This window comes from Phycodurus eques, chromosome 19 (genome assembly GCF_024500275.1).
Source record: "Phycodurus eques isolate BA_2022a chromosome 19, UOR_Pequ_1.1, whole genome shotgun sequence".
Lineage (NCBI taxonomy): Eukaryota > Metazoa > Chordata > Actinopteri > Syngnathiformes > Syngnathidae > Phycodurus > Phycodurus eques.
The window spans coordinates 5,582,260-5,604,665 of NC_084543.1; the positions used below are offsets into that span (position 1 = coordinate 5,582,260).

Here is a 22,406-nt window from a genome sequence, read left to right on the forward strand (position 1 = left end):
TTTTTTTTTTTTTTTTTGGTGTAACTACATATAATGTAGTTTGATTTGTAAATAGAGCATTAAATAATAAATCCGCGACACAAATTTAAATGTCTGCATTTTACAAGCGGATAAAAACAATATTGTAGGGGTACTCAGAACGTGCCATTGTCTATCACTCACCTCCGATAGCCCAGGATTATAAATCATAATTGCAGTTAATATTTGTATGAAAAACACTTATAGGCCACAAATATAAAACAATCAAACGAAAAACAGTTACAATTAACGGAGAGTCCCGTTCGTAACTTCGAAACATCGTATGTCAGAACAATCGTAAAATGAGGATCACTGGTACACGGCTAAAATGTAAAATAATGCTGTCAGGTGTACCTAATGGAGTGGCCGGTCAGTGTGCAATCACTGTAATGTGTTGAGATGTGTTCACATGGAAATTGAATCAGTCACAGCCGAAAATAAAAGAACAGTGAGTCAATTATTCATAACAGGCTCTTTTTTTTAATATGAAGCGCCACCAAATGATAAATATGGCAGGCAGCTCATTAGAGGTGACAGGCTAGTCATTGAATGTAATTGACTGCTCCGAGTTTGCGCGTCGCGAACTAAGACAATGCTGCCATCTAGTGGCAGTTGAGTATTAGGTAAATAAACCACTGCAATTATAATAACAGTCTACTTACTTTAATGAGCTTGGGGCAGCGCAAAGGCACTGAAACATTAAAATGAAGAGAATCAATTGCTATGGTGGTACATTTCCGCATGATCAAGTGATCATAATTGGAAAACCCATACAAATTAACAACAGTGCACCACAAAGAGGGACACGAGAAGTGGCAAAGTGTAACGCGGAGAGACCACTGCATCGTCCTTTCCAGCAAAGTCACGTGACGCGCACAATAATGAATGTTGGGAGTGTAACATGGCAGTCTTAGTAGTGCAATCCGACAGGCTACAGTTAGATATGATTCTAAACGTCAAACTCCTTATCGATGAATTTGGCCATAGTGGACAGCTGGATGTTTGTCGTGCCCTCGTAGATGGTACCTGTATAGGAAGACAAACATTCAAACCTGTTGTTTTGGTTTGTTTGGGTCCAATCCCAATGCGCAGTTCGGTATTGTCACAAAACACTAAATATTTTCTGCTGTATTGCCAGCATTTTAGTGCACGTACGTACCAATTTTACAGTCCCTGTAGTATTTCTCTATTGGGTAGTCTTTTGTGAAGCCCACCCCTCCCATCCATTCGATGCATTTGGACGTTGTCAAGGTTGCCACCTGAGGAAGACAAAAAAATAAATAAATAAAACACACCAGTCCACCACTTTAGCCCAAATTCAGTGCCTATGATATCTATGTTTTGCTTTTTATTGTGCTTCACAAGATGACTTAAAATAGTAACCGCATGCACTCTACAGTTTAAAAAAAGGGTATATTTCCATTGTTTCCAATTAGAAATATGTTACGTTAGACCTGGCATGTTCCACAGTACGACTCCATAATACAACAACGGTTAAGGAGCGTGCGGCGTCACCTCCGCCGCGAAGTATTTAGCCATGCAGGCCTCCTTGATGAAGGGTCTGCCGGCTTCCTTCAGACGAGCGGCGTTGTACGTCAGCAAGCGCGCGGCTTCGATTTGCGTCGCCACGTGGGCAATTTGGTGCTGCATACCCTGGGAGGCGAAATGATGCAGACAGAAAGACAGACACTTTGTTCAACCCCATGGGGAAATTCAGTAGCCCTTCCAATAGTTCATGTTGTGCTATTGAGACGCCTGGGAACAGAATTGCACAGTGGAGAAAAAAAATGCATCACATCTTGAATATTTACAGAAAATCTACCTGGAAGTCGAAGATCCGTTTTCCAAACTGCCTCCTCTGTCTTGTGTAAGGAACCGTATGGTCAAAGCAACCTTGTGCTACTCCCAGCATCTGTAACATAGTTCACATTAAATAATGACCCATTGTCTATGATTTTTTTTTTTTTATAAAATAAAAGACTTTTTTTTTTTTTTTTTCTTCTTTTAAGCACCTGAGCTGCAATTCCTATTCTGCCCTCATTCAGCATTCCGATAGCATACTTGTACCCGTGACAGAGCTGCCCCAAGATGTTCTGCTCGGGCACCTGTACGACAGAAGCTGCAATTTAGCAGATGTCACGAGATGCATTTGCAGCCGAAGCAGGTCTTGAGTGCGGACCTTGACGTTGTCAAAGTTAAGCGGGCAGGTGGAGGACGCGCGCAGCCCGAGTTTGTTTTCCTTTTTGCCGATCTCCAGGCCCTCCGTTTCCCGGTCGACGATGAAGCAGGTGATGCCTCTGTAACCCTGTCAATCACAAATCATAAGGCTTCTCTGCTGGTCCGAACACTATCAGAACCACTGACCTACATTTACAAACCAATTTACACTATTTGTTCCTTGAAACTGGATGAATTTATTTAGGGCTGCAGCTACTCACAGCCGAGGGGTCCACGTTGGCCATCACCAGGAACACGCCGGCATCCGCCGCATTGCTGATCCACATCTTGGACCCGTTGATGACGTAATAGTCCTTGTGCTTTTCCGCACGCGTCTTCAGCGCGAAGGCGTCGCTGCCCGACTCGGCCTCGGACAGGCAAAAGCTGCCGATCTGCGGGCGAGACAAATCCTGGTAAATGCACCTCGGAACGTGCCGGCTTCAAACAAGATGTGGCTACTGAGCTTAGAGTGTCACAGAGTACCATCCGCCGGTTGCTATAGAGAGACTGGAAGAGTCACAGAAAGGCATAGAAGTGGACATCCTCAGATAATCAATGGTCAACACAACCCTCACATTTGAAGAACCTAAATAGCGTCTGGTGAACGTACGAACAGTGTTTCCAGTGTTTTTTTGTTTACTATGAATGTAAAATGCCCCACCATGTCAGTGGACAGCCTGCTGAGGTACTTCTCCTTCTGAGCCGCAGTTCCCAGTTGCACAAAGAGCGTGTTGATCAAAGTGTTCTGGATGTCGCACAGCACGGCCACGGAGGCGTCCACCTTCGCCAGCTCCTCGATGACCAGGATGGAGGAGAAGAACGTTGAGCCGGTGCCGCCGTACTCCACGTCGATCTCGATGCCCATGAGCTGCCCGGTGTAAATCAAAGAAGGAATGAAAAGCATTACCAAATCACATCATTCCTCATTTTAGGAAGATACATGGGAGAAATAAGGCTCTTACACCCTGTTCAAAGAGAGACTTGATCACTGTTTCATCCATGTTAGATTGCTCATCCATCTTGGCCACAAGCGGAGCGATACGTTCTTGTGCATACCTTTTCACTGTCAAAACAAACAAAAACAATGACTGTGCTCTGCATTAATATTATTGCAGTGGAGCCATGAGTTGCGAGTTGAATTCATTCCGTGACCATGATGGTAACTCTCTCTATTAAAATGAATGAAAATGCCATTAATACATTCCACCCCCCCCCCCCCCCCCCCACCCCCCGAAAAAAAAAAAAAAAAAATTCTACTGTGATAAGAACAACAGATCTCTGTAATATTGCACGGTGTAAAATAACACATAATTGAATGTAAAGAATTAAACAGTTATTGCCACATTTTTTGGTTTCAATTCAGAGGACATTGAGCGACCCCAGTTTGAGAACCACTGCTGTGAATCACTTTGTGTTGCTTTATAAATATATATATATATCCATCCATCCATTTTGTGTACCGCTTTATCATCACAAGGGTCACGGGCGTGCTGGAGCCTTTCCCAGCTATCTTCTTATATATAAGTGCTATAAATAATATATATATATATATATATATATATATATATATATATATATATATAGTGTGTGCTATAAAAGTGCTATAAAAATAAAGTGCATTCATTGATTCCTTAACTAGCTATCTGTAAGCAACATCCCCTCACCCGATTCCCTCATCATGCTCTCCTCCTCTGAAAATGACTGCAGGGGAGGGAAGTTCACCACCCCGGCCGTCTGCACTGAGTCCACATGTAGGGCAGACTTGGTGGACCTGTTCCTCCATCCTGGCTGGCATCCAACCCATGGCCGAGTGAGCTGTCTGCAAGACTAAGAAAACAGACAGAAAATGCTTTCAGACACATTTGCTCGCAAAATTAGGAATGCAATAATTTGCCATGGTAATATCTTACAAACTCCGGTTGCCAGTTTGTGAGAGAATAAATGACTTGGCAGCGTTTGGAAATTGGAAGCACTCCAATGGTAGAGAAGAAAATATCCCATGACGCATTGCGCCGATACAGAAAAAGCCAGATATCACAACATTGATTTTTTGTTTCATTTTATTGAGTGAAGTGAACTACATAGTCCACTATTAAAAATCCCCATAATGTGATAACGGACTAACGCCGAATATTTTCGAACACAGCATGTGACTCTCAATGCTAGCTCTTAGCCTCCATGCTAATCACTTTAGCGACGTAGCTGACGCAAAGGCATCCAGTGCAGCTGAGAATGTAATGAAAACTGCAAAATCAGACACTTGACATCTAATGACGTGACGTCACCGTTCACTGGTTTACCTTTGACAAAGTCCTTACCAACACGGCAGCCATGACTTGAGTCACAATGTTTACATGCGTACGTCACTCCCGGGGGTGGATGTTGCGTTTATAAACATAGGGCATACCGGGACTAAAGATGACATGACAAATATTTTTTTATTCATATGGGGATTTTACGGTATTTTATTTTGTATAAAATATAAATATGAAGATATGATTTGAATTATGCTCTACGTAGAATTCGGGCTTTAGATGAACAGTGTGTTCATTGAGTTGACATGATTTCCTATAGTCTTTGAATGCAACACTTCCTAGACTGACTACAATGGCGTGTTGGGAACCAACTGGCAGCTGCTAAACGTTCACCTGCCAACTAATAAGAGAAACATTCTTCTAACCGTGTCATTTGAAAATATTCAAAGTAAACGTTACATTTTAGGAGACGATCGAGAGAGAGAGGTTTTAACAGACGACACTGGAGTGGAAGGAAGGACAGCTGCGAGGGTTGGAAATGGCGTGCTAACGGTTAGCCGAGTTGCTAACATCTCACCGGTTGAAAGTGCTGCTAAAAGCACATATGATCTGTATTGGACACAGGAAGTCTGTGTCCTTTTGTGGGATGTTAGTCAAGTCGCAGCGCTAAACGACGAGCACAATGGAAGAGATAAAGACGGAACCCGTGGATTTTGTGAGGGAATTCCAGGAGTACCTGACACAGCAAACGCAGCACGTCAACATGATCTCGGGCTCTATTTGTGAGGAAAAGGACCCAGGTACGGATGTGTGGGAAGCCGTTTGCACATTTAGTCGATATCCAGCTTAAGGTCTTTATACTAGTATCCTCTTTGTCCTCACGAGTAAGACAATTAAGCGCACTATTAGGGCTAGTGTCTTACTCGTAACGTTGTTTCCCCCACTACTAGTGCCACTTTTCGCCAACTATTACTGCCGTCCTGAAATTAATTCATGAAATAACCTTGTTATCCACCTGAAGGCCCATGTACTAGTACACTATGTCCTCACTACAATTCATCACACTAGTATAAAGATGCATTTATTCGATAGTCAGCTGAAGGTACATGTACTAGTATGCTTTTTGTCCTCACTTGTAAGACATTTTGGCATACCGGTTCATATACTAGTACACTCTGTTCTCACTACGAGGACAGCTTCGGCCTACTGGTAGGACAGCTACATGTTACTAGTGAGGCAAATATGCGCGCTAGTTGACAACTGCATGCTACTATTACCACAAGTGACAAAACTCTACTAGTCAACATCTAGTGCTTCACTAGTACTAGTAAAAGGCAGCAGGCGGTGTCAACTAGTTCTCAGTTTTGCCACACTATTAACATGTAGTTGTCCTACTTTGTGTGCAGAAATGTCATACAGCAATGGAAGGGAGTAGTGGGGAAAACAAAACATTACTAGCAAGTGCTCCCTCGGCATCCTACTAGTGCGCTGAATTGTCCTGCTAGTGAGGACGTACTAGTACATGGACCCCAATCTGGAAATCAAAGGCAAGGAATAAATGCTAAATTGCCTTTCCATAGGGATGGACGTAATGATATGAACGTGTTTAAGCCATGCTTGTGTTTTCTTTACCAGTGGCCCCGAGGAGTGAGCACAATGGTCTGGACCCCCCGTCCGTGGAGGTGAGCCTGCCCGTGGAGGAAGGGTCGGACGTGCAAATGGACGGCCTGGAGAGGACGTGCGATGGCAAATACAAGTGCAGCTTCTGCAGCTACGCCAACAAGGGCATGGCTCGCTTGATAGAGCACATTCGCATCCATACAGGTCAGACCACCGTAACTATCATAACCAGCCATTCACTCGTTGGCGGATAGCGCAAGAAGCTAACATAGCAGGCTACATTTTCACCCAGTGCTCCTTCTCGCCAAATAACACAAATAGGTGCACTGAAATGCACGACACAGGATATCAAAAGCCCGCTGATATTATTTAAAAAAAAAAAAAAAAAAAAAAAAAAATGGTGGTCGAAAACCGCTTCGAAAATGTGAACAAATCAAGAAGTAGAAAACTAGCAGAGTACTTTCTGGATGCACTGGAGATACTCCAATTGTTTAAATATATACAGTGGTGCTTTGACTTTGCGAGTTGAATTTGTTTCATGACCACACTTGTGACTCAAAGAACTCAAATCATCTTTCCGCATTGAAATGAATGGGAATGGTGAAAAAATCTGTTCCCATGCCCCCCACAAAAAACACCCAAAAATAACACTGCACTATTGTGCCTTACAATATTACACGGTAATAATAGTCACACTCATAGCAATTTGTTGTAAATTTTCCCTCCATTGTGTCTGGCAGGAGAAAAGCCACACCGCTGCCAGCTGTGCCCGTTCGCCTCGGCGTATGAGCGCCACCTGGAGGCCCACATGCGCTCACACACGGGCGAGAAACCGTACAAGTGCGACCTGTGCGCCTTCCGCTGCAGCGACCGCAGCAACCTGTCGCACCACCGCCGCCGGCGCCACAAGCAGCTGCCCCCCCGGGTGGCGCGCCCGCCCTTCGTCGGCAAGCGAGGCCTGGCCACCCTGCAGAAGCGGAGCGGCTCGCTGGGCTTTAGCAGACGCCTGCTCATCAATTTCACCCCGCCGCCCCCGCCCAAATCGGACTACGCCAACGATGTGCTTCACAAGCATCACCACCATTTGAACATGACTGAGCACAGGAACCCTCCCAGGCTGCTGCAGAGTGACTTCAACAGAGGAGCGAACGCTTTCAACAACCCGCTGGAGCAGCTGGCTTCGCTGCAGCCGGCCGACCTCCACTCCGAGCCCTCTCACGTTACCCCGAACAGTGACGAAAAGCCCATAGTGATACAGGAAGTCACGGGCGCGCGAGCCACGTCATGTTCCAACGGCGTGCAGACTTTGACGCCTAAAACAGAAAACACCGCTTCGGACCACAGGAGCTCTGCGTCCGGACTCGGGTCGGACGCCCACGCCGAGGCTTTGTGCGCGAGCAGCAGCCGGCCCGGCACGCCCCTCGCCGCCACGCCGGAATGCGACGAGCCGCAGCGTTGCCCGCACTGCGACATCCACTTTCCCGACAACGTCCTGTACACCATCCACATGGGATGCCACGTCTACGAGCACCCCTTCCGCTGCAACGTCTGCGGCCACACGTGCACAGACAAGTACGACTTTGCCTGCCATTTTGCTCAAGGGCAGCACAGGAAGTGACTCTTTGACTGTCTTTGGGAATGACTCCCAATCCACAATGCGCCACTCACAAAAACGTAGGGATATTGGACTTTTGGGTGAAATTTCATTCATAAAATGCACCAGTATGGTGCCTTGAGATAGGAGTTTATTTTGTTCCATGACCACACTCGTAATTTAGAAGACTGAATCTCAAATAATCTTTCCCCATTGAAATGAATGAATGAATGAATAGAAGTAGGAAATAATACGTTAAGTGCCCCTGGTAACCATTTTGTATTGATTTACAGGAATGTAGTTTTACATAGGCAGCTACACATGAAACAAAACATAAATTAACAGTATTTTACATATTGTTTTTATATCTCGGCTAAATTAGCTGGACACACTAATTGTGCCTGTATTTTATTTTTTTGAATCATGTATAAACTGTAAATTGTACGACTTTTTGATTACGTATGCTTGTTTTGAAACTGAAACAGTATAAAGATGACATTTTTAATTTACCGGTAAATTACCGCTTTGAGTTCGTAGCTTGTGTGTTTTGGAAACATTTTCAAGTCTTACACCATAATTTAATTCCCAATATATACAATTTAGATGATGTAAATAAAAAGTCTTTTAATACATGAATGATACCATTTGTGGTTGGAGCATAAATAGTTGAGGTTTCTCCACGCCAAACACAGATTAGTGCTGACCTAACTAAGCCTTGTTGCATTAACTGGTGAAGCCTGCTCGGATGAGACTGAACCGTCTTCTAAGACAACAAGAACAATCCAGTGGCGATTGTTTCAATGCCCTGAGAATGAAATGACCTGGATGAATGAGAATGTTCACAGGCACGCTTTAATACAATAAAGGCATTTTTCAACAAACCCGCTGGCTAAAAATTTGAATGATTCTGGATTATTTTGAACAGGATTTCATGACTCTCACTGTCAAAACGTGCGACCGCCATCTTCACAACATGATCCACATCGACATCCTCTCCTTGACTAAAATTCCCGTCTTGAAGAAATTGTCCGCGCAGCTTTTGGAGGAATTGCGCTTTGGATTCGTTCAGATGAGTGGCCAAGGACCTCATGTCTTGAGAGGATACGCCAGTTTCTGAAAGATCACAAATGGATGCTTCTGATTGGCTAAAAGTCCACAGGCAAAAGTATCGACGCTCAACCTATATGGAGGGATTTTAAATCACACCTATATTATTTGACCAGAAATTTGCATAGGTTTGAAGAAATCCATATTCAGTTCTCAAGTAGTGTTACAACAAAACAACAAATGTGAACAAGTTCAAACTAAAATACAATTCATCAACACGAAAAAGCTGTAATAATGTGGTGGACAGCTGACCTCTGGCTTTCTTCATGGCCTCTGAGATGAGACGGCGACAGGCCTGGTCAGCCTGGTGAATCACGCTGGCAGCGCATCTTTGGCGGTCGGCCTCCTGCAGGGTTAAAATCCACCACTTAAGTGCTATATTTTAGCACATTTTTATGTTACTAATCCATTACATCTAATGTCGATTGAAAGTGGAGTTTAAAACTGAACTCCTGTGAAGGAATGCAGAAAAACGTGTTTTTTTTTGTTTTGTTTTTCCCCATTTTCAAAGCCTAACCGCCAATATTTGAGGAAATACTGTATGGTGTAAATTGATCATTTGCAGTCTGTCTTTCGCAAACCTTTTGTTCTCTGTCGTCGTCGACTGGGCTCAGTGGGTCGCTGAGTGCATATGAGATTAACTCCATCACTTTTTGACTGAAAAAAAACCCGGAAAGACTAATGAATATCCAAAGAAATTGGGGGGGGGGGGGGGACAGTTCACATAGTCATCTTACATATCGCACTCCGACAAGTTATCTGCAGTGTCCACTGTGATGCTCTTTGCCTCCCACTGGTTTTTTCTCGGATTCGGACACTCTTGACGCTTCGCCATCTCCTCGATCACGCCAGCGGGCACGGGACAAGGCCGGTTGTCATTCCGGCTAATGCACAGTTCCAAGCGACACTGTGCGTACACCTGGCAAAAACCCAGTGAATCTGCAACAGCAGCATACGTCATCGCCTTATTCAATAGAATATTTTGATGTTTTCGGGTTTTTAAAAGTTACAAGCCGTCGTTCAGTCGAATTTGTGCTCTGTGTTGCAAGTAATAATTTGCTTCATACATACTGCAGCAAACTTCACCTCTTGCTTACAGAAACATGTCACATTCTTCCCAGATTGTGCGAAGATGCCTACACTTTCTAGCCAGCTGGAAGACTTCATATCTCATGCTTGGATAGTAGAAGTTGTCATCCAGCAGAAACAAAAGTGGCGCCGCGTCAGCCCGGGCAGGGCCGAAAGGCGACGTCAGCAGGGCACGGGCGCAGCGCTCCCATGCGGGCCCGTCGATGCTGCTGCCGCCCGGAAGCTTGAGCGGCATTTCCTGTTTATCCAGGAACTCCTCGATGCACTGCAACACAGCATTTCGGTGGAGCTTCCACTCCGTGCGCTGGAAAAGGTTAAAAAAAATCACCGGCCACTCTGGACTACAGTGTTCCCCAGCTATATCGTGGGCCATCGTTCACGGCACCGCTATAATCGCAGGTTTTTTTTTTTTTTGAGCGGTTGTTGGATTTGAACAGTATTCTTGCTTATTTTAATGCCCTCGCATATGGGAAAGGAGAGCCGCAATCGCTGATGCACTTTTTGGCAGTTTATTGTACACTGGGAGAACAGTAAAACACAAACACTCACAAAGGAGCGCCTGTAAGCCACAGCTCACACGCAAGACACTCACACAGAGACACAACGACATCACACGCCACCCCAGCAGGAACATGCATGTACATAGATATTACAACACAGAGTAAATTCTACAAATGTTATACTTAAAATTATTTAAAAAAAATTTCAAATACAAACACACTTAGAATGTTTAAAATGTGTGTTTTAATATGTATGAATGTGTTTCAAGCATGTGGGATAAGTAACCCCATAACTGAGCCCTTCCACGAATAGCTAAAATCTACAAGTACGCCCAACCAAGAAGGTTTGTTATTGCCTGCAGATACCGGCAAAGCCCTTTTTTAATTATTATACTAGACATATTACTTAGACAAAACTATGACCTAGCTAAATGAAGCTCGGTCCCTCAGTTCAACCTAGATGCTTGGCACCAAGATTCCACCAGATGGCGCCAAAGCATTATCTTTCCAGGCATGGCTTTGGCCTGAGCACAAAAACGGTGAATAGTTTTTCAGTGTATAATGGAGCATAAAAAAATAAAAATCAGCAAGTAGGCGAATTTGCCAATGTCGGGAGTAGGTAATGAGTGGATGATTCGGAACACATAGTTGTTCACTTCATTTTTACAAGATGAATTGTGGGCACTAAATAGGGAATAAACTGTGCTCAGTTCCACATAGTCGAACAGCGCTACTGCATAATGCCTACATACAAACGTTATGTATCATTTCATGTGTTCAACTATTGGTGTCACAGTATCTAAAATGACGCATATATGACCACTAAATTAATAACACAAGAAGACATTATTGGAAGCTTTACCGCCTGTTGTGACGTAGTGTCCTCGTCTGTCGCTCTGGCGTTAAAAGCCTGACCTGGGATCAGCTCGTCGTACGGAATCACAGTGGTTCTCCACCCGCGCCGTCTCGCGGCGAGACAGACCCTGCGGGATAGCGAGGACTTCCCCGCAGCAGGTAGACCGCAGAGGACGCACAGACAGGCCCGAGCCCGGTTGAGGTGGTCCGGTTTGGCCGCTGTTGCCATACGGCCGCCGCAAAACTTGTTTACGCCGCTACAGCGGCCATGTCTGTTTGTCCATACTTTCGCTTTCGCAGAAGAACCGCCCACATCCGGTTGCAGGCCAGGAAAAATAAAAATAAATAAATAAATAAATTCAATTGAATTTATTTGTAAATGAGCAATTCTGTTGCTAAATTTAGCAGCTTTTCCAAACAAAAATTGTATGTAAATATTGATTTTAATTTCCACTAAGAAACAAAACACAATGGAATCACTTTCATCGTTTTCTGTATGACAAAAAGGAGCCTAGTGGGATGCAATGACAGAGTAAGACCACTGAACAGTTCCAAAGACATGCTGCTTATTTATTCACTAAAAAAAGCAGCGATTATTGTTGGAAACTTTTGACCCGAGGTATGTGCTTCCTAAACACAAATATTTGGCCGAGGGCATCTTACCCAACCTGTACAACTTGACATGAGAAAAGAGCGTAAAAGCTGGAGGGGATGTGGAGTTACCATTACTCTTCGATAACAAATGTGGGCCAGCTGAGCTATGCAAGATTTCTGTTATTTTTTTGGAAATTGGGGGAAAAAAAGCTTTCTGGAAAAATAAACGATTGTTTTGCTTTAGGAGAAATAAAGCTAATCCTAGAATGAGAAAAATAAAAACCTTTCGAGAAGCAAATGGGAATTTAAACGCCCCCCCCCCCCTCAAAAAAAAAAAGAAAAATCAGAAAACTGATTTTTGTGGGGGGAAAAAAACACTTAAAAAAATTCTAATATCACTTAAGACTGGTTTTAAGTGTGTAAGATAAATTTATTTATTACAATTGGCATTTCCTTTAATTCACAAAAACATTAAAAATTGTTCAGAAAATATATACAGTATAGCTGATGGACTGATTAACATCCATTCCAATAAATATTAAACATTAATACACATGATGACATACTCCACGTTAGAACAATCAACTTCACAGATTTAAGAGTGCATTATTTGACTGCTTCCTGTCAGCTGTAAAAAAAAAAAAAAAACCTCTTCCATTCAACATACAAAAAAAGATAAATCATCTTAGTTTGGTGGCCGCGGGGAGGGAATCGCTTTCGGGACCCCGGGGCCCTGTCTGGGAGCCTCGGGCTGTGCAGAGGTAGTGTTTAAATCTGTGTTCCAATAATCCAGTTCTCCATTCCTGAAACTGAAAGTATGTGCAAAGTCAGAAATTGAAGTTTGCGAGTGACGAATGTGAATGAGTAATACAATTAATGAGTTCTTACCCAGAAATCGGAGCAGACGTAGCAGGTGGGTATGGAAGCTGTATTGACAGAAAACAAGAAACCTCATGTACTGTACATCACGTTAAAGAAATTTGAAAATCCTTTTCACACGTCATACAACATCCTTGTTCGTATTTACTGATGGCATTTAGCGGTAATCAAAACTGGTTCGACCCGCTGCTGAATAAATACGCAATTACGTAACCCTGCAGCGATGACGACTGAAGAAAATATTTACCCTCTGTGGAGGGACTTCTGCTGGAATATGAGTGGTAGCGTGTGCCACAGTATTGCTGTTTGAATGTCTATTGACGCTGCCGTGTCCAGCATGATGTGGTCTGGGAAAGTTGAAATACGCAGGCTTACATATATATACTTCATATTTTTCATTGTATTTATTTATTCATATCATACAGTAAGATTCTGTTTACCTTAAACGGTGAACTTGTTTCAGGCACGGGTTGAGCGCATCTCTCCTGAAGAGGAAGAGGAGCACCAGAACAAAAAGAACCAGCAGAGGCACGATGAGCAGGAAGAAGATCAAAAGGCCGTTTCTGAGGGAGTAGTCTTGAGGCACACAATGTACATTTGATGAGGGTCAAGTTTGGACAGGGGAAAGGAGAGAGGAGAGAAAAGAAAAGAAAACAAAAAAAAAAAGTCAATGTAAGTTCCAGAAAACGGACATTTTTAGTTACAGTTAAAAGACACTAAATACTCTTACATGATAGCGAGAATATAATGCATAAAACAAGAAGGGAAATTACAATTTACAGTATATTTCTTATTTACACGGCCGAGGTGCGCGATGTCGCCAAGGACCAGTCGGAGCAACGCTGCTTTCCATATTTAGATTAGAGAGATCAGCGAACCAATCAGAACAAATCTTATTTACATAAAATATTAATGCCCTGTGAAAAGCCAGGCATAAAAGAAAAACAAGAATAGCTTGGAAAAGGGCATCTTCAACCCAAACTATTTAGCAAATCTGATAAAAGGACATCAAAGATCATTTTTAAAAAAATTGTGGAATGGGACCTTTTAAGAAAAAAATATGTTCGAATGTGGAGTTGTCCCCAATTATTGTTCCCCCCCCCCCCCCCCCCATTTAATAAAACTATAACCTATTTAAATATTGACTTTTTACATGTATATTTTTTTTCTCCGACAAATGTCTTGATTTTATTTTATCGATTTTTTTTCCCAATACTATGTGAATGCCTGAGAACACACTGGCATTGGGAAAAGAAATCTTGACTGCACCTATCTTCGTGGGACCGCTGTCGATGCTACCGCCTATCCCCGCACGGTTACAGTTTGGCGGGCTCCACCCATCGTCGCAGTGGCAGTGTCCTTGGTCGTTGCATACCTGGAGACAAAAACCAACACGGTGAAACTTGATGTAACCATGAGAGCCGGTCGAAAAGCATCATCCTAACCCCATGGCTGTTGCAAGTCCTCTGGGCGTCGCAGTCCAAGTTGGGAAGCAGAGCTGAGGCATTCACGCACTTAAAATCGAGGCAGGTCTAAAAAGAAGAGAACGCAAGAGAACAATGGGTACTCCTATTGTAGAATGAACTAATGTGAACACACAGTAAATAGAGGTAATACTGACTGTGAGAAAGCATCTTGACCCAAATTGATTTCTTTTTACGGGAGCAACTCCCCTCAGCCTCTCTAAAGTTTTTGAGTCCTCTAATCTTGCAAAACTGACCGAGTCGTTTTTGCTAGTGTGTGGACATTGGCGTTGTCGGCACGATTTGAAAGAAACACATCGATGTCAACTGCTCCTGCCTTGCGCGACACTGCAAAAATTAAGGTAAGCTTTTCTTACCAAGGTCGTGCAGAGCTTGGGGTGGTGGGCAGTGTCTGAACTCTCATTGAAAAAAAAGAGTCTTTTGTATTTTTGGCAACCAACAAATGTATGTTTGCCTAATGGACACAGAATTTGGGAACGGGGTCAATTTGCACAAATGATCTTTCCCTCGGAAAGGTGGACCTTGAAGAGTGAGTGGTAAAGTTTTTTGTGCGTTTCACCCCAAAAACTGGGGTGAAACTGCTGGACTGACTCCACAATTGGATAACATTATAAAGAACAAGCCAGAATACCGCAAGTTTGCCAGTCATCTTCTTACTTTTCCTTCAGCACAAGGACTCCCAGAGTTAACATAGGCGGGATCCAGCACATCTGTACCCAGGTTGAAGTCGGCATTGACACACCTGGATCCGTTTATGACCTGGATACTGACATGAGCACCTGGAGGTGGGTGGTTGACGTCCACGTTAGTGCACTGCACTTTCCCGCACAAGGCGTCGCTGCAATGTAAACACCCGTTTGACCTTTTTCCGCACAGATTCAGATTTCAAGTTTAGATCAGCAGATAGAAATTACACTCACGCCACAGCACATCTGATATAATCCCCACTGCTGGTGACCCCACAGTTCCCGAATAGGTTTCCCTGCATGTTTGCATGCAGAAAACAAACATCTGCTGCCTTTGTTGCCCGATCTGACAAAATTGGGGGAAAAAACATTCGGAATTTCAATATTAATGACAAAAGAACCAAGGTACAGTGAAAGTGACACTTCCTATACTATGTTGAAAAGAGGCAGGCCATGCATTTGGTACCTGGGCCTTTAGAGGGGACTTATCACACTTAATCCACCACTATCACGTAGCAATTATAGAAACCATAAATATGATACAAAATCAATTGAACAGCCTGAAACTGTGCCAAGTACATCATTTGGGGCAGTTCACAATCAATAGTTTTCTAATAACATGATAAAAAAAAACATTTATTTTAAATAAATACATCCTACTCACCAGAGACGCTAATAAATAATGTTAGTAGTAATATGTGCCATCACTCCAGACGAGTGCTCGTGGAAGTTGGCTGTAACAAGTTTTGTTCTGACCAACCAATCAGAGGAAGAAAAATTGTCATCAAGGGGCCAGTACTCTGGCCCTGTGAGGATGAATTTGACATCTGAAGACTGTTTGTAGGCCAGTGGAGAAGGCCTGGCTAGCCCAGACCGCTCTCCAACGACCATGACTACTACTACTGACGACAAACCTACCTGGTGCAAAGAGACCTCGGCACTGGGAGTCGTACGTCTGACATCGGCCCTCGTAGCAGTATGCCGCGTTGTTCTGACAGGGCAGGCCGTCCATGATGTAGAAGTCGTTGGGGCAGAAGGCGCTGGTGCCATTACAGAACTCAGGAAGATCGCACGCATTGAGAGACCCCCTGCACGGCGTCCCAGCCACTCTGAGCTAGGAGGAGGCCAGCAAGACAATTCAAAATAAAACAAATGCCTTCACAAAAAAGGTGGACAATTTTGCCAAATTTGGAACAGCACCACATTGCACACCTGTAAAAGTAATAAATAATAAAATAATATTATCAGTCATAAAAAGTAAACTAATAACATGCACCCTCGGCTACTGCCCTTTCCCTTCAGAAAGTGTAGTGGCAATGGGATAGTGTGCCCACCTGACAGTCATTGCAGCAACTCCCCTGAGCACAAGAGGATCCAGTGGTGAGTTTGCAAGTGGCAGCAATACAGCATTTATTCTGGCATTCCTGTGGAAAATATAGTTTTTATTATCAGATTCGATCAGGTCAAGGCAAACCTGGGTAATTGTTATAAAAAGCCCCCAAAGATTAAACCCCCAAATGATCTATACATATATAGAGAGCCAACCACAACACTGTCAGGGACATACAAGAATTCATATGAAATCTTTTGGTTTGTACACCTCTGGGTGCGCAGGATAGTTTAATGGTAGTATAGAATTATAATTAGCCATGTACATGTATGACATGTATTTCCTCAATAAAATGTCACTTTTTAACCCCATTAAGCCTCCGTCGACAACGGCGTTCCCCAAGGTTCCATGCTTTGTCATTTTGTTTTCTCAATTCACATGCTCCCACGATGTGAAATCATTACTCTTTCTACTCATACGCTGATGACGCACAACTCTACATCAGCACAAAACCCTACGCCCATGTCCTTTCCTCAGGCTCTTCTCAACTGCCTTTGTGACTTTCAACCTCTTCAAACTCATCAGCACTAAAACAGCTCATGGTTGTCGTCACCAAGTCACTGCTTAGGAAGGTTGTCGATCTACTCCTCCCTCTCACTTTTCCCTGGGGTCCGCAACCTGGGAGTAATCATGGATTACACTCTCGTTCCAGTGAAGGGTGTGTGTGTGAAGGACTGTTGCACAGTATATTATACAGTGTGTTACCTCTGGCGTGCCGCAGTCACACTCCTCGTCTTCTTCCAACAAGCCATTACCACACTGCGCGGTCCCAACGATGTCCGAAAGGGAAGGCTGGTTTATCAGACATACCCCTCTTCCGTTGAGGATGAGGGCCTCAAAATCTTCACCGCTGCAGCGACTGAAGCTTGTGGAGCCGCTAAATGGTAAACAGTAGCAGCAGATGTTTTGTAAATGACACGATTACATGGCAAAGTGCACAAACTATTGTTTTTTGTTTGTGCGTTTTTACCTCGCCCTGGCTGCCATGATGCAGCTTTCCCCATCACAGTTGCAGCGGTTGTCATCATGGCTCATGCCCAGGTTGTGACCCATCTCATGGGCCACAATGGTGGAGGCGTAAACCAGCGCGTCATCACCAAACTGGCAAATCACATTCAACTCAGTCAGCAGTGATCAGAAAAATTGAGGTAATATTTCCTAAATGTCAAACTCTGTTATTCCTTCCAATCAAGGTCGTTCTATATAAAATCAACCAGGTACTTTGCCCTCTTCGCTCAGATTTTCTTAAAATTTCGGTGTGGTTGGAAATAAGAGGACAACACAGAACACGAAACATTTTTGTTGTAAATCTCTCAGAGCGATATAGGCTAACAAACTTTCAGCTAATTAGCGATACCTCTCGAGTTTAAACATCTGTATCTTTGTTTTGGTATTATTATAAAGCACTTTCATAGTTCTACAAAACTCTCTTCTTTCTTCTACTTAAAGATTCAATTAAATATTTCCCCAATTTTAAACTAAGTAAAACAATTACCATTACTATTGTAGCTACTTCAGAGTGTGGAGAGGCATCTTTGTAAATATTTTGATGTGCACTCTAATTTTAGGTTCAATTATTATTTTTAGTTAAGAAAAAATCATCTATGAGGGGAATTTATTTATTTTATTTTTTTTTACTGATTTTACATGGAATGAGTAAGTAGACAAGAATATCTCAGTATCATCTTCCCAACTAAAAGACATGCAACTAATCCATTCTAAGGCTCCTTACTGCAGAAGAATGGAAATCATATCACTAAAATTTGCCTCGTCATGGGCATAATGACGTCTCAGTCAAACTGGTTGGACTCCTCCTTACTCTTTCTGTACAGCATGTGAGTGTGAGTCCTCCCCATGAATAATAGAAAGAGTATCATTTTCACAGTTGTGTTAAGGGTTTAAGACTACCTCGATGATGTGTTCAAACTAACCGCAGTTAAGCCAACTAGTGTGATGCATCAGGAGTTAAAATTGAAATAACCCGACATCGTCAGACATTACAGATTAAACTACCATTATAAAGAGTTAAAGTGGATGTTATTAAACTCACAATGTGGTATGTGATGTTAATAGGCTGGTTAAATTAACCATGGTGATGCAAGTTATAAGGAATGAAAGATTGATTTGTAGTTAAAAAGGGGAGGGAAAACAACCAAGGTGATGCAATCGGAGCAAAAAGGAGGTAAAGTAATTAGAGTGACGTGTTGGAAGTTAGTAGGGTGTTTGACTAAGCATTGTTTGGATGTTAAGCCAATCACTGATGTATTAGTCGTTAAAAATGCTTTCAACTAAACACTGTGGAGTGGTAGGAGGTGAAAATGAGTTAAACCAACTACTGTGATGTATTAGGAGTCAAACCAACCAAGGTGAGACATCAAAAGGTAGAAAGGAGTTTAAAATAAGTGCATTTACTCCACCGACATCTCTAGATGAAACAAAAAAAATAAATAAATACGAGCGCTCCGCTGAAAGTGGTCTCCATTAACCTAGCGCCGATGAGATGCATAGATAACATGGAAGCGCCACAACAGAAGCAAAACACAAGACCCGGGATTCTACCTTTGGCCAGTGAGGGATCCTGGTTAACGTAAGCCATTTAATATATATATATATATATATATATATATATATATAATGAGATGCGGGAGCCAAAACGTACCAGCATACTCTCATGTTCAGCAGATAGTTTTCAAACAATCAAATCTAATTTTTCATTTGTTGGACTATGATTTTGGAATACTACAAGGAATAATGATGCGCTAGTCATTCGTCATTGTCAATACAAACAGCGAATGGGGTCTTCGGGGGCGAGTCCAAGCCCTAATAAAGACTTATTTATATGCTCTTAACAGTTGGTTAAAAACCACCTAGCATGTAATTTTTCTCCTGCCCTGACATGGATTTTTGCCTGTTTTACTGCCGCCTCTCCTCTCCTGCTCAGAGAGGGGGCTAGGTGGCGATGATCAAAGTGCGGTTGTTGCTGGAAGGATTCTGCATCGATCGACCAGAGCAGGTCTGAGGAGAACCACTTACCTGGAGGAGTAAGAATAATAATAATTTCATAAATTGACTCATGCGGTTTTAACTAACAATGTACAGCGTCATATCATGTGATAAATATTGCCCACAGTGCCCACTCATTGATTTTTGTGACCAGTTGGTGCGGCAAGCCCTCTCAGACACTTTTGTGATTAAGGGCTATATAAATAAAAATGACCTGACTTGACAAAAGTAAATAAAGTAATGTATAGGAAGTGACACCAAGTGTGTTAGGGGTGTGTTAGCAGTAAAAATCAACTATGGTGATTTGTTAAGGAGTCATACTAACCACGTTGATTCCTCCAGAGCTGGTGGCAGAGCACACCGTGCCAACAAAGGCCATGCCCAGCACACCTCCCGGGAACGAATTTGGCCGACCGCTAGAAAAACAACAACAAAACAACCATTATAACTTGCAGATCGCATGTCTTCTAATCACCTGATGGCTGTGAACTCACACCACGAGCTGACCAACGTCGTGTCGGTTCCTCGGCAACAGGTCGGACTTTCTCCACTTGACGAAGCTCCGCAGCACGGTGCCTGCGGAACCCTCCACTTCGAAAGGGTTGCCCTCGTTAAAAATCTCCAGCCCCACTAGTACCACGCGGATATTCAGCTGCTTGTAATACTATAATGAAAAAGACAGGATAATTTAAAAAGGAAAAAAAATAATGCTTCTACATCTTTTTAGATGTCTTACCCCATCTAGCAGGTTGGCCATTTCCACCATCTCCTCACGTATCGCCGTCTCATTTCCTTGCTTGAATTGATACTGTCAATGAAAATGAATACAGTGAACCCCAGCCCATTTGTGGTTCTCTATTTACAAATTCACCTACTGACAGGTTTTCCCATGCAATGAGAGAGCAAGAACCTTGGTGAAGATGCCCGTTTTCGTTGCGTTAATTTACAAACTTACCCTGAGTTGATCCACAACCAAAACCAGCTCCACGTATCGAGTCTGAGGTAAATTGCGTTTCTTCTATTGAAGCAACAGACAAAAAAGGAGAAAAAGGGACCCTTAGAATCTCTGTCTAAAAGTGCAATACATAACACACATGGTAAACGTGGGCATCCAGACCCGCAGCAGAGCTGAGATGGCGTCTCTGGGCTCAAAAGCTTCATGGCTCGGGGTAGGCACGGCCTCGTGGATGACACCGCAGGCGACAGATTCGGTCTGAATGTCGGCTAGTCGGTAAAGAAGGTGCTCGTTGGTGGCGGACAGCGGCACAGGCTCGAGTCCATAGCTCTCGTTTGCAAAAAGGATCACACCCCTGGAGAGGAATGATGGGTAAAAGATTAGGGAATGGACCATATTTTATGCACCTAGGCAAAGCAGGGTGTACCCAAACTGTCAGTCAGGGGCCCTTCATGAGTTGTGGGTCCTTTTTTTATATGGTGTTGCCAATTGTCATACATGTAATTTCTTGGCAAATGACCTTTCGAATTTCATATGCACTTATGGCTAAAAAGAGAAGCGCGGAGGGTCTCTTTCGGCAAAAGCAGTCAATGAATGGAACATCGTGGACAATCCGCGTCTTCGTTGACAACTGCAGCATGTTCAATAAAAATAAAGTATAGTATGTGTAGTTTCGAAACGTTGTTTCCTGTAAGAACACCAGCGCTGACACTTTTTCCATTGCAGCGAGTTGGTATGTCTGTGGGTGGGAGTCATCGACTGCAATTTGTTTGCGATTGTCCAATTACGTCGTGTTCGGCTGCATCGCTCAGCGTGCCTCACATGGAAAAGGGGAAATGCAGATCAATTATGCACCTTCTTAATAGCGCTGCCTGTCACTATATATCACTGGCATGAATAGACAAACAAAGAACACATTATTTGTCATACATAATCATTGATTTTTGGACCAATTAAGTGAAAATGGATAGTTTCCCACGTCACACCAGATCTCTCACAGCGTGAGTGCCATGGCCCACTGTTTGGGTATCATTGATGTAAAGTGCATTTCAATATTTTGTGAGGAACCAACGTCCAGTACACATATTGAGCAAGGAAATCCGCCAAAATGAAACAATTGATCGGCAAGTCCAAACCTCAAGCCGTAGCACGTGCTGAGCGCCACCACAGAGTTCTCGTAGCCTTCCACCTCTCCGTGGTAATAACAATGCACCTGGGGGAAAACGAAAGAAACCATTCAAGCCAGCCTATTAAACAAATTTATAACTGGAGTATGGATTCTGAAAGGAAAATGCTTCCTAACCCCTAAATTCAAATCACTCATTAACTTACATGTTTCGGATGAGTTGCTGTGGGATTACCAGTGACGTTAAAAGTATCCCGGACAAAATCCGGATGTAAAAAGTCTCTGAAAAGCAGGAAATAACATTACCACTCATAATCATTTGAAATTCTGTGAAATGTGAAGTCATTAAAAACCTGTTCCTCTTTAGATGAAGGATGTGAGCTCTGTTGTCTATTTTCAGCTCATAGGATTTATCCCCCTCCTCAGATTTCTGAAACTGTTAAAACATACATGAAAAGTTTTAGGGGGGAAAAACCCAAACATTTTCCCCCTACTTCTGACCACAATTAACTAGCACTTGCTTTTGTAAGAAGCAGCTGAGGTCGGACAATGGAATACTTGGAAAGTTTTAACCCATTAGTAATGTCTGTAAAAGAAATGTAGAAGTCAGAAAAAGATTAATATTTACACATCTTCACCAGCTTGTGGTCGTGTTTTCGGCTTTACCACCGAACAGCTACGGCTCATGTAACATTCAACAAACATCGACTCACCTTTGTTGTCTACTCCAGAAATGCAAAAGAACAATAATACAGCGACGACGAGGTATTCTTCGACCATGTTCTCCCAGAAGCATGTGCTAACTACGCTGAGACGCCAATGGTAATATTTTTAGTCCAGTCTTACTTTACTGAACCAAACGTCGAACCTCAGCTACCTTCTGCTGCAGAAGTGCGTCATTGTGGGTGTGGCCAAAGACATTCTTCTTATAATCCTTCCTCTTTAGTTGTATTTGGGAAATAGCTTCAAACTACACACGTCATTGTATTTTCAGTCCTTTTTTTTTGGTTTTGTTTTAGTTTACACATTATCGT

At 43.0% G+C, this 22,406-nt stretch overlaps 4 protein-coding genes across 5 annotated transcripts; 1 reads left to right on the forward strand and 3 right to left on the reverse strand.

Annotated features, from left to right (window-relative positions):
• Positions 1-170: 170 nt before the first annotated feature.
• acadsb (acyl-CoA dehydrogenase short/branched chain) lies at positions 171-4,610 on the reverse strand. Of its 2 annotated transcripts, none has more exons than XM_061706212.1 (11): positions 4,536-4,610; positions 3,900-4,062; positions 3,198-3,298; positions 2,897-3,103; positions 2,457-2,627; positions 2,198-2,323; positions 2,031-2,123; positions 1,841-1,930; positions 1,534-1,671; positions 1,178-1,277; positions 171-1,044 (listed from the first exon to the last, which is right to left on the reverse strand). In XM_061706212.1, the coding sequence occupies exons 1-11, from the start codon at positions 4,566-4,568 to the stop codon at positions 968-970; spliced, it is 1,299 nt and encodes a 432-aa protein (XP_061562196.1). In that variant the 5' UTR covers positions 4,569-4,610; the 3' UTR covers positions 171-967. The 2 variants fall into 2 exon arrangements, with proteins under 2 accessions (XP_061562196.1, XP_061562197.1); XM_061706213.1 differs by having other exon boundaries at positions 4,554-4,598.
• A 216-nt stretch (positions 4,611-4,826) lies between these two features.
• LOC133395193 (zinc finger protein Pegasus-like) lies at positions 4,827-8,584 on the forward strand. Its single transcript, XM_061663936.1, has 3 exons — positions 4,827-5,290; positions 6,126-6,314; positions 6,851-8,584. Exons 1-3 carry the CDS (start codon positions 5,173-5,175, stop codon positions 7,726-7,728), a joined length of 1,185 nt encoding a protein of 394 aa, XP_061519920.1. The 5' UTR covers positions 4,827-5,172; the 3' UTR covers positions 7,729-8,584.
• LOC133395194 (L-seryl-tRNA(Sec) kinase) lies at positions 8,531-11,544 on the reverse strand. The gene is made up of 6 exons (XM_061663937.1): positions 11,263-11,544; positions 9,952-10,204; positions 9,549-9,750; positions 9,393-9,468; positions 9,064-9,157; positions 8,531-8,817 (listed from the first exon to the last, which is right to left on the reverse strand). The coding sequence occupies exons 1-6, from the start codon at positions 11,482-11,484 to the stop codon at positions 8,594-8,596; spliced, it is 1,071 nt and encodes a 356-aa protein (XP_061519921.1). The 5' UTR covers positions 11,485-11,544; the 3' UTR covers positions 8,531-8,593.
• Positions 11,545-11,804: 260 nt separating this feature from the next.
• zgc:174164 (uncharacterized protein LOC570656 homolog) lies at positions 11,805-22,264 on the reverse strand. Its single transcript, XM_061706430.1, has 22 exons — positions 22,086-22,264; positions 21,894-21,958; positions 21,726-21,808; positions 21,579-21,654; positions 21,383-21,459; positions 20,409-20,601; positions 20,247-20,309; positions 20,028-20,099; positions 19,786-19,955; positions 19,617-19,707; positions 17,259-17,389; positions 16,994-17,165; positions 16,233-16,322; positions 15,817-16,012; positions 15,133-15,244; positions 14,870-15,050; positions 14,174-14,260; positions 13,998-14,103; positions 13,169-13,304; positions 12,976-13,075; positions 12,738-12,775; positions 11,805-12,658 (listed from the first exon to the last, which is right to left on the reverse strand). Exons 1-22 carry the CDS (start codon positions 22,150-22,152, stop codon positions 12,535-12,537), a joined length of 2,430 nt encoding a protein of 809 aa, XP_061562414.1. The 5' UTR covers positions 22,153-22,264; the 3' UTR covers positions 11,805-12,534.
• Positions 22,265-22,406: the final 142 nt, after the last annotated feature.